Below are 12437 nucleotides of genomic sequence, written 5' to 3'. Positions count from 1 at the left end.
TGCATTTGTCTTACACACAATGTGATAAACGGAACAAGAATCATACTTGCCAATTGGTGCCTTACTCTGAAGTTTAAAGGCTGTTGTACCTTCCTGGAGTACAAACAGTCTTCCTGAGTGCTCCCTCTATGAAATGGTGCAATATTTTACAGATAGGTATATTGATGAAGAGTCCACTCTGATGGATTAAATTTCTGTAGGATTGCATCAAGTTGTATTGTCACTGCCACTTTTGTATGTTCTTTTTGTATACTTGTATTTTACTGCCTTGAAGCATTAAAATAAAGAATTCTTGTTTGATTAATCTGTGCAGTATCTTCCATTTGGAGAGTCAGACCTCTGTGTAGAAGTGGAGGTTCTATATAAAAACAATTTCACGTAATTTCTTGAGATAGTACATCCCAGAGGCACTTTTGAACTCTTAGGCCTGCTACTTGCTAGCTGCAACCAGTGTGAGTTGCTTTGAAATTTTGATAACACCTGAGCTAAACAAAGGCTAATACATTAATAAAGACATATGAGGCAGAACCACCAGGTAGGAGGTTGATGATGTGCTTCAGCACATCAGAAAACTTTGGGCCTGGTGTTCTTGCCAAAATGAATGGCTCCTGAAAAAAAGGAGTCTTGGAAAGAGGAAGAGCCCAAACAGAAGGTGAAAATACCAGCTGGAGGAAAACTCCTGGAAGTGGAATATCCAAGGAATCAGAGAACTGCATGAGAACAAATGCCAGGGGATGCCCAGAGGCCTTGATGTGTTATGCCAAAGACTTGTAACTTGGGGCAGCTGTACAGCACAGAACCAACAGAACTTTCTGTTCCACCTTCACAAACAAGCAATGAAAGCCAATGAGTATGAAATAAGAAGGTAAAAGCTCTGTTTTCATTAGTTCTAAAATAATCCCCAGTATCCAGACCCACTAGAGGTTGCCATTTACCTTGTCATTTGTTACACCTAGAAGAGTCCGAGTTCTGTTTTTAGTGAAGGAGTACATTGGTTTTGTTAATACTACTGAATTCTGATACAGGAAATCTAGTAGTAATATTAGCACTGGAATTACCAACATCTAGTTGTGGAGAAAGTGTAGTCCAGAAGTCGTAGTAAACAAGATGTTTGTATTTTCACAGAAGTAAGTTTTGAGCTACTAGTATAGTATAAGGAATTAGTTTTAATAGTTGGGATAGCTGACAAATGTTAACAGCTGCACGTTTTGTCTTGAAACCTAAAGAATAAGGTCAAAGATTTTGTTTTATGGGATGGGGAGTGAAAACAGTGAATCCAATGATGACAAAGTATTTTAAAAATCTTAAATTGTATGAAAATATTTATTAATTATTTATAAATTGTACATTTATTTAAAATTCAGTATAATCAATGAAATTGTAGTTCTAAACTGTTTTTGTTTCCATATTTACCATTATTAAAAGTAATAGGTACTCAAAGGATCCGACTTTATAAAAATAGTCATTGGTACCCTTAAAAATTAGGATGTACAGAATGGTACTGAAAGAGGGCATGCTTTCCAAAACATGAAAAGATTTGAGTAACATCTTATAAATGAAATTTATGCAAAGCTGAGGCTCCTAACATACACAGTACCTGTGTTGTGCCAAGTATTCTTACCCTTCAGGGTATGAGAATTCTTCACTACATCACAACACTAAATTATTAAGTTAGGAGAAGGAAATGCAAGAAAAGATACTGTTATGTAATAGATGGTGTCATCAGCATATGCATACAGAAAACAGTTTCTTTAAAAGGAAGGGAATGAAACAAGGATCTCCAGAGAAGTTACAACCAATCATTGTCACAGGATCAGCAGCCTTGGTGAGTCTGTTTACCTAAGAGTGAGCTATGTCCTACTCAGTGCAATTTGGCCTGGTGTTGCTGCTTTTGCCAGTCCTACACACAGAATTCTCTCTTGTGAAGGTATTCTTCTGTTTCCATTCATCTGCATTTGGTACCTTGGTTTATGGTAAGTATTATGTATAACTTGGTCTTTAGTCTGTGTTTTTGCATAAACTGTTCCACCTGCATGCACAAATTCTTAAGATGACATCTGTGTAATTCATTACCTCTTTGAAAGAGCTCACAGTTGGACTCATTTCTCTAACTTAGAAATATAACTGTAATTGCTATGGTTCAGGCCATTTTTTTTTTTAATTTTAATTTTCTTTGTCACTCCTAAAGGTTTTGATTTGCAGCCGCAAAATAAAGATGAACAGTTACACCTCCCATAGAAATCATGTTTTGACAAAGGTAAGCATCATGCTGTATTAAGAAAATACTTAGATTTGAATTTGTTATGCTCAGTTTGTAAAGAAAAAACACAAACTAGCTAGCTGTTAGTCACTTGTAAAGTGACTTAGGGTGAGAAGAAAAGGTCGCACTGAGCACAGGCTTAAATTTTCTAAATCAATTTACACAGAAAAAGCAGTTAAGGAATGTTACAAACTGCCACTGCCTCTTGCATCTCTGGCTTGGGTATTCCTCCTGCCCAACCCAGAAACCCTGGGCTTCATGCCCCAGCAGGTGCATTCAGGACATGTCCTGGTCCCATCCTGGAGGCTGGAGCATACACTTGTGCACTCCTGTTGCTAAGACCACAGGCCTGGGCTGCCTACAGCCCTGGTCTGACCCAGTTAGTAGTGCCAGGTCTCCTCACACAGGTCTGACCTGTAGCTAACACTCTGGGCACCCCTTGAGATGATCCAGAGAGCTATGGCCGCTCCAGCTGCTGATGCTGAGACCCCACTTGCTTCAGCTCCTGTCCCCAGAACTCCAACACCTCTGGTCTGACTGCTGTTGCTGACCCCAAATTCACTCATGCCAGTCTTGCCAGCTGCTGACGTCTCAAACTTACAGCATCATATGCATGGGATAATGAGATTTCATGGAAAGATAATGAAGAAGGCATTTGATAAGAAGATAGGACAGACATTGACCAGCTTTGGTTTTCACAAAACCTGTCCCTTTCCATCTGTTCCCCTTTTTGTTCCTCCCCAAGCCTTTTCCTTAGCAAGTTTTGCACAGTCCCGCAGACTTAGTTCAAATCCTTATGTTCCTCTTGTTTCCCTCTTCATAATAGTTAAAAAGTCCAGGCTGGACCTGTCCAAAACTGTGGCTGTAGTTTTCTTAATGGCCTGTCAAATAGTGACTAGATATTTGGTCTTTTGCATGATTTCTGTCTTCTCTCTGTCTCTGAGTTCTGGGTCTCTGTGGTGTTAGTTGTGGCTTCCCAACTTTTGCACTGAAAAAGTCCTTGACTGAATAACCTTAATAAAGGAGATGCTTTCACCTTTCACATAACCTTACATAACCCATCTTTATTTAGTGGGAACAGCAGCTTAGGAAGTCATGACGTTGCTCTAAGTAACTGCTTTGCCTAGATATAGAATTTATCATTTTCCCTGAATGAAAAGCTTTACAGATAGCAGATAAAAAAAATGAGCAGTTGTCTGTGAAAAGATCTGTGGCCTATATTATCTGCTTCATTCCCCACACACTTCTGTGCTTGCTGCTGCCTCAGGGTACAGCAGACAGTAGCACTGACTCAGCTGAGGATGTAGCTGTTGCTACAGCTGCTCAGTGCTGTTTTTCAAGGCAGAAACACACAGCAGCACCCTGATTTTGTGCTTTATATACTGTTAGTTCCTCCTTGCTTTTCTTGTGGCAAAGACCCCAAAAGCACAGCAGGGCAGGAGACAGGACCTCCCTACTTTGCAACCCTGCAGATGTCCCAGGATCCTCAAGAGCCCACAAACCCTGACTGTGCTGTTGAGCAACTTTGACTGGATTTAGGTACACCAAAATTTGGTTAAGCATAGATTTTTCTGTTGTCTTCTATATTCCCATGTCATTTCTAGTCAGAGATTAAGAAAAAAACCCACCAACTTTAACACAAGAATAAAAACATGTCTTTACATGAGGATGCCTGAGCACTGGAGGACGTTGCACAGAGAGTTGCGGAGTCTCCATCCTTAGAGATACTCAAAAGCTGTCTGGACGTGGCTCTGAGCAACTGGCTCCAGGGGTGCTGGTTGAGCAGGGAGGTTGGGCCTGATGACTTCCAGAGCTCCCTTCCAGCATCAACCATTCTGTGATTCTGGATGAAAAAGACACTGAGTGTTGTTTATGCCCATGGATGAAGGTACTAAGACTGTGAGGAAGGCTGCTTATTCATGGGGAGGTAATGAGCAATAATGGATGTGCTTTAAGAAAAATTACGTTAAATGTGAAGACAGCTTGTAGTTTATATGAAGAATATTCTTCCACAGCCAGCTAGGAATACTTCCCCTCTCAGATGCTGACACTTCCCAAAGTTGTCCCTGAAACAAGTTGTAGGAATAATCCTGCTTAAGTTGCAGGATGGTTCTCTTGTCTCTAATTTTGGTAATTTTTCTTTTCCACCCTTTTCATCCCTAGTCTCTCTCTGCTGTCAGCACCTATTCTGTCTATGGTCCCCCTTACCCTTTCCAAATGCAGTGAAGAATGACATTGCCTGAGAGAGGAGAGGGAAATGTTACCTCCTGTTAATTTACTGAGCTGTCCCATTGCCAGGTCAGCAGAGAGAGATTAAGGCAGGGAAGCGGCTGCTGTGTCCAAGCAGACTGAACAGGAGGGGGCAGGGAGTTTCTGGTTACACTCTCCCTCTCTGTCTTTCCCTCACCAGTAACCTTCTCTCTCAGGGTGCTCTGTGGGATTTCAGCTGAAGCCTTGTGCCTGTTTCACTCCATGATTCTGCTGTGGGTGGCAGATAGGAAAACATTGTCCTGAACAAACCCTAATCCCACAGGACACGGTTGCTGGGGATATGACTGGGGATGCCTCTCCAACAAAAGCGTTCAGATACCAACAAACACTGGTGAGTACAATACCTGCAGCAGGACAGAATGTTTCCTACATGATAGCTGGCTTCCGTTCTCTGCTTAAGGGGCTCAATGCTTTCTTTGCCTACAAATATCCTTCCCTGTTTGCATTAGACAAACTCTGTGAGAGATCTACCTGAGCACTTGTTCCAGTAGTGGCTTCCTCCAAGAGAGAACGAGGCCATATTTTCCTTTGCTCAGTATGAAAATGAGAGTTGATCCACGTGGATGAAAAATTTACATCACCAGACAAGGAAAAAGGTGCTGGAGTGACTCAGGGCTGTAGCAATGCCTACTCTGCAGAGATGCATAGAAATTCAACTGCTGGTTGTGAATGGGTTTCCTTTTTCCAGACAACCACAGATAAGACACGGAAACCTTTCCCTGCCCTTCCTTGCAGCTCCCAGAAGATGTGGTTAGGATTCTGCCATAGTGGCTGTTAACAGGTGCTGTGAGAGCATGGAACATGTTGTTCTTTTGGGCATATCCAACTGGCGTCAGGCACTGCTTTGCTTTATAGGTATTTGGATATGAACTGTTGTACCAGTTTCTGCTTTAAATACTTTAAAGAGTTACCACCAACTAGGAGAACTAAGATTCATTGCATCTCGTAAGTCCTCACACTTTTCTGGGCAAGTGGAGGTAGCAGCCTGTACTGTGTCTAAAAAGCCACTTTGGTCACTGAGGTGGGAAGTAGCATCATACATTCTAGATTGCTTGTGGAGCAGCACGAAGGGAATCCCAGCCTCTAAAAATGAATAGTGACCTGAGCATGCAAAGTTTTGGTAGCAGTGTTTAGAGACAAATAAGATTGTGTTGAGGCTGAGGAAAGTATGCAATCTCATCTTCTTTAAGCTACTGAAAAGAAAGATGGAGACTTTACCTGTTACTCTATGGTATCTCTTGGGCACATCCAAGTAAGGTCTTGTACTGCTTTGTTTATAGATATTTGAATGAAGGCTGTTGCTACACTTTCTGGTTTCTGTTTCTAGAACATCTGATTTACTAAGGGGAAGGTGTGATTGTCTTTGGGAGCAGAAAGCTGAGCTGAAGAACAAGAGAGTAGCTTTCAGTTCAAAATTCTCTGCTGCTGAACACTACTCTTGTGTAGGACATAGTGCCTTACAGATGAATGAAGAACTGTATGATCTTTGTGACCATATAGCCCTTTATGACTGAAATATTGATTTAAAATTCAGAGTTATGTAATGAATGTAAATTTCTGAGTGCTCCAAATAGGCATATCACAAGCACATGCCCTCAGCTCAACAATGTTTTACTAAGAGCCCTATTTATCGCATATAAAGTATTAATATTGCTGAAGGATACAATCGTTACAGTGGAAAGGCTGTATCATGATATATTTCATCTCTGGCAGCCTGACTTTGTTGTCCAATACAAAAAAGAATCATCCTCACTGTTCGGAGTGAGTGGTACCAACACTGGGTCATCGAGACTGAGCCTAATATAGAACGTAATGGGACTGCAGTGACCTGTTTGCATAGTAAACAAACTTGTAATGATTGCATAAGACACTGAACTGTAAGGAAATAATAAAAACCTGAACAAAAGCAGTGGTAAAGAAGAGAGCATGGGACAGCAAAAGATGCAGAAATAGCAAATATGCTATTTGGTTAAAATGGCTATATTTCTTCTGCAAATGTAACAAACTCATGAATATCTACAGTTTTCAGTTTTAGGTTCCTTAGGGTAGAACTAGACCAGTCAGAGTATTTAGACTAATGAGAGTTTTCTTGAATGTGGGAAGACACAACTAGTACTAGATTTCTTGAGTTCAAAGATCGTGGTCTGTATTATGTGAGCGAAGGCAAGTCTTTGACAAAATATTTGTATATTACTGAATAGCTATTGGGGAGAGAAAGAAAGAAAATGTCTTACATGATCTTAATTTATTCATAAATTCATCCCAAATATTTGCCATTGAGAGTTCTTTTAGGCTTCTGGACAGGTCAGGATAGGGTAATAAATGGTAGCTGTTTGATTCCTGAGGTATCTGCATAGGTAAACCCAAAAGGATCAGTTCTTTATTGAATTCAAGTCCCAGATAAGCTTTGTGATAAGGAGGCAGCCATGCTACAACCTGTTTCATAAGAGATGACTGTAAAGTTGGGAATTCTTTGAGAATGACCATCTATATTCAAGTCCTCAGGAATCATAGGCAGAGTAGCAGCTAATTACTGAGAGCAGCTAGTTGCTGGATATAATCCAAGCATTAGTGTTAAGTAGGCACTGAATCTCAATGAAGAATAAATTATTTCTCAAAACAAGAAAAATGAATAACATTTATAAGGATTAAGTAGCAAGTGAAAAAGGGATCATAATTCTGCATGTAGTTGCCTTAAGTGGATACCAGGCACTTTCAGGATTTGAGTATCTTAGCAATTTTACACCTTAAATGCTATCTTTAGGAGCAGGCTCCTCTCAAGTGTCATCATTACCTCTCTTCACTCCGTATTCTCAGTCATGTTAGTTCTTTCTTGTTTAGTGAGTGAACAATAGCAGAGAGCACTTCTGAACTAATGCGGCATACATTAATTTTAAGACATCAGACATAAAGCAATCGCTGCTCTTTGGGCATGCTGATCAGTAGTAAAAGAGAGAAAGTAGGTCGTTGCCTGACTTCAAAGACTGTAGGAATGATTTCTATTTTCCTCTGATTTAGAAAATGTATTACAGTGTCACAATCTGTAACCTAAGTTACTCGTGAAGTAACTTATACTTTGGGATGAGGAGATATGGTAGAGTGAGTAGTTGCTGGTCAGCCGTCAAGGTCACAAATGGTCTACATGAGAGTGCTGATGAGTCATCTGACCATTTCTTGTCCTTAGATCCCTTCTATGATTGAAGTATCTCTGCTTATTTATATAATATGGCCACTTTATTAATTTTTTCCACTCCTGGCTTTTTTTTTCCCCATTCCTCTCCAATAATCTATTTTAGCCATTTCTTTCCCAGGTATTCATTGCCTCTTTCTCACTTACTCTTTTACCATTCTCTTGTTATCCTCATATACTTTTTCCTCACTTGTCTTCTGCTGCGTCTCCTCAATCTGTTTCTCTGCCGTTCCTGCTCTCAATATCTATGAAGCCAAGTGTTAGGTTTCACAGCTGTGTTTTTCTCTGTGCCTTCCTCACATCCCTGCCATTGGATTCTGTTCTAAAAATATCCCATGTGACCCTTTCCCTGTGCTGTCCCAAGGCAGAGGGGGGATTCTCCACAGCTCCTCTCTCCTCTTTTTTTTTTGAAGATGTTGTCAATCACACAGAAAGTAATATTAGAAGGCAGAAGAGACCTGGAGAACTGAGGTCATGAGAAAGATCATTTGTGCAGATTTCTATTGCCCGTTCTAAAGCTGAAGAGGACAAAAGATGCAGATGAATACGGGGCCAAGCTGTACATGGCAAGATGTAGGCTGCTGACTGTGACAGTAGAAAAGAAAAATAGGAATTTTTAACTCAGTCCATCACTGCATGGGAGAGATGTGCAGAGCTGCCCTACCTAGGAATTTTTTTGATATATTTTGCTGTGGCCATAAGCTCTGCTGTGAGACCTAGCATATTCCTGAGGAAATTCTCTCACTTCCAGTTTGTATTGCTAGCAGGTGTGGTCTCCATAGTTCTATTAATAATTGAACTTTGCCTGCCATTATTTTGTTTTTGTTTCTATCAAAGCAAAAAAACCAGAGTCATAGTAAGATCTAGATGGGAAGGGAACTCTGGCAGTATCCTGTCCAACCTCCTTGGTCATGAATTTTCCTTGTTTCAAGTCATGGCTGTTGCCTCTTGCATTTTCTTTGTGCCTCTCTGAGAAGAGCCTGGCTCTGTGTTGTCTATACCTTCCTTCTGGGTAATGGCAGACAGCAAATAGATCCCCCTTAGCCTCTTCTCTGGGGTGAATAAACCCAGCTCCTTCAACCTGTCCAGAAAACAATCCAGGCAAGACTTCCCAAGGTGACACCCACAGCTGCACACTAGTGCTGTATATTCCTGACCTAAATGCTTTTTCCCCTAGAGAAAGTTTGGTCAGTAGCACATGCAAGAGATATGGTACTAAAGACTTTTCCTGCCGCTCGTCATTGCCTTCCCTGGCTGTTGCCCATGTTGTCCTTGTACTGAAACGCAGGAGCAGTTACAGCCCCACAGGAGCAGCTTCCCTGCAAACACTGTGCCCTGGATAGCACCATCGTGGCAGGGGGTGCAAGGGGCCTTTTCTGCTACTTGCAGAAAGATATTTTTTCACACGTTTCCAGCATCAGTCAGGTATTTGGTTCTTTTGGGAAGGTGTACAGAATTGTACTTTTTAAAATGTTATTTCCAAACCACCTGAAGTGTCCAGGTACAAAGTGGAACTCTCACACCAGGAGCTCTCTCACCAGGAGCTAGTGGGATAGCAGTGGTGGTGTCCCTCAGCACTGCAGTTGTCTGTTCCTGAGAAAGCTGTCACAATTATAGCACAGTAGCAGTAAGAATATACTTCAGTGATTTTGTCCAGCTACATATCCCTTATTTATAATGCTACAAAATTTAAGCTTTTCCATGAATGGTACAGACCTCCTGCCCAAACAAATAAATCCCAGAGGTTGGTAGCATGCTGATCAATTTAAACCTTGCTGTTGATCTTGTGCTGTAAAAAGTAAGAAAACTTGCTTGTGTATAAATGGCATATGGGGGCATCCCACATTTGTTTGAAACTTAATAGGGTAGCTATATGCTTTAAGCTTTAATATATGGACAAAGAAAGTACATAATTGTTTTGACAGCTGATATATGCTAATTTGGCAATGTAGCAGATTAAATTATTTCAGGTGAGTTTGTGGCCGAGGGTGTATGTATGGAAAGACCATGTACTAGAACTCCTGACATTAAAAGAAGTTAGACCTGTTGCTAGTATAGTTCTCAACAATGGCAGTAGAGGGGCAAGTGGAATACAGAAATTGCTGCCCAAGCTGTACAGCAGGTGGCATACAAAGTATGGTAAATGAGAAATAATTCATCAATACTGAAATGTACAGCAAATAAAAATCCCCAAGGTAAACTCGACTACTGTTGTGAATCTCCATGAAATCACAGCAAAAAACATGGGCATGCTGGAGAGAAGCTGGTGGTAAACACTACATAAAAATAAGTTATTTTTTCAATGTTTGCTTTAGCAAAGCAGCAGTAAGTTGCTGTTGTCAGTTTTGATGGAACAGCTTCCACATACCTGCATGATAAACGATAACTGTTAACTCATTAACACAGAGGGAGAACAAACATAGCTTAATAATGTTGGAGAGCACCTTATCAGACAGAATCTACTTATTTAGTGTTTACTAAGTGACACAGGACTTTTTGGGGAACCAGATTATATTGTGGATTCTTTGCATCAAGAAAGCATGTTATGTTTTTGTATTCTTCACACTGAACATAGGACTAACAAAGAGATCCTCCGTGAGTTGTGACTGCAACAGGCACTTTAGTCTTTTGACATTGATAAGGATATAGGGAGGGTTAAAGGTTTTGCTCACTTTGTTAAAACTCAGCCATGTACCTCTACAACAAATTCCTGCCTCCTGGTGAAGAAATTGATTCTTATGTGTCCATAAAGGAACCAAGTGGATGTTGGGAGTCACAGTCATCCATTTCCATAACATATTTATAAAAGGCCATGGATCAGGAATGTTTGCTTATCAACTATCAGCACTGAGAGTGGATTCTAAAAGTACATAAAAATACAAAGCACCTTCACTGTATCTGTTGTATTGATAATGCAATTGTAAGTGGCACCTACACATTTTCAAAGAAAGCCATTATCTGTAGGTCTAAAAACTCTGACAAATTACATGTGGTATGTTGTTTTCTGATTTGGTGATGTGAAGAAATGCAGCGTTTAAGTACATAATCTCGTGCACCCATAGGTTTGTTTCAGATTAAAGTTAGTCCAATTAGTCTTAACTGTGTATAGTCTAGCATACATATTCTTTGATATGGTGTAAACTGCTATAGTGACTGTGGATGTCTATAATCTGAGACCTGGAGTTATCCAAATCTCCACTAGGACACTGAAGAACAGAATTTGCCTGAAGACCCCTCACAGAAGCTTACAAAATATTTTACTATCAGAAAGAATTTACTGCTTTTAACAGCTACAGAAAAATATTTACCCAGTATTGAGAATGTACTCAGCCTGGGTACAGATCACAGTCCTCCAAACAGATTTCAGAATTACATGAGGCTTTCTTCAGACAACTGGAAGAGTTTCATGTTTACAAGCAATACAGGAGGTTTCTGAAGTGCATTGACAAGTTCTTAACACTGATAATCAAGGTGACAGCAAGAGGAGGTGCTCTGCTGGACCCGATATTTACAAAGGAGAAAGGAGTGGTCAGGGTGTGAAGGCTCAGGACAGCCTCAAGATATGAGAAGAGAGAAGGGCTAAAAACAAGATCTCAATCCTTGAGTTCAGGAGAGAAGTCTTTAGCTCTTCAGGGATCTGCTTGGGTGAACCCCATGGGATATGGCCCAGAAGAGAAGAGGGCTCCAAGAGAGCTGGTTGGTGTAAAGGAATCATCTCCTCCAAGCTCAGAAATGATCCATCCTGCTGAGCAGGAAATCAAGCAAAGGCAGCAGGAAGCCTGCATGAATTAACAAGGAGCTCCTGACTAAACTCAGACAGAAGAAGGCGCAAGCAGCGTCATGTGACCTGGGAGGAATCTAGAAACACCAGCCCAGTGTGTGAGGATGAAGTTAAGAAAACCAAAGCTCATCTGGAATTTAATCTGGTGAGGGACATGAAGGGCAACAAGAATGCTTCTACAGGCATATCAACAGCAAAATGGTCAGGGGACCAGATGACAAAGAGCAAGGACTCTCATTGGAAGAGGTTGAGATCAGGGAGCATTTAAACAAACTGGACATGGACACATCCATGGAACCTAATGGGATGCACCCACAAGTATGAGGGAGTTGGTCAATCTCATTGCAAGGCCACTCTCACTTATCTTTCAAAGATCATAGGGATTCACAGTGGTTACTGAGAATAAAACAAATGTCACTCATCTTCAAAAAGGACAAGAAGTCCAGCAAACTACAGGCTGGCCCACTTCACCTCAATCCCCAGAAAGGTGATAGAGCAACTCATCTTGGGAACCATTTCCAGGCACATGAAGGACAGGAAGATGACTGGGAGTAGCCAACATGGATTTGTGAAGGGAAAATCACTCTTAACCAACATATAGCCTTCAGTGATCAGATGACAGCTTGGTGGATGAAGGGAAAACAATGGACTAGTTTATCTTGACTTTAGCAATGCGTTTGTCTCCCACAACATCCTCAGGAAGAAAATTAGGCTAGACAAGTGGACCTCAAAGTGGATTTAAAACTGGCTGAACTGCAGGGCTCAAAAGGTTGTGAACAGTAGCACAAAGGCCAGTTAGAGGCCACTCATTAGCACTGTACCCCAGGGGTCAATACTGGATCCAGTACATTTAACCTCTTCATTAATTACCTAAATAATGGAACTAAGTAAACTTTCAGCAGATTGCAGATAATACAAAACTGGGATGAGCAGTT

The 12437-nt window shown here is 40.9% G+C and overlaps 1 protein-coding gene across 1 annotated transcript in view; it reads left to right on the top strand.

Annotated features, from left to right (window-relative positions):
* Positions 1-4686: 4686 nt before the first annotated feature.
* The window catches only part of CLCN1 (chloride voltage-gated channel 1), a 57803-nt gene continuing 50052 nt past the window's right edge, over positions 4687-12437 (top strand). Inside the window, exon 1 of the mRNA XM_018074552.2 lies at positions 4687-4862. Within this exon, the coding sequence (XP_017930041.2) occupies positions 4812-4862 (51 nt within the window). The 5' untranslated portion in view covers positions 4687-4811. The remainder of the gene's footprint in view (positions 4863-12437) is intronic.

This window comes from Manacus vitellinus, unplaced genomic scaffold, assembly GCF_001715985.3.
Source record: "Manacus vitellinus isolate BGI_N305 unplaced genomic scaffold, ASM171598v3 scaffold_28_pilon, whole genome shotgun sequence".
NCBI classification, from domain to species: domain Eukaryota; kingdom Metazoa; phylum Chordata; class Aves; order Passeriformes; family Pipridae; genus Manacus; species Manacus vitellinus.
The sequence above is the reverse complement of the archived record's forward strand: the minus strand, read 5'-3'. Positions and strand labels throughout refer to the sequence as shown.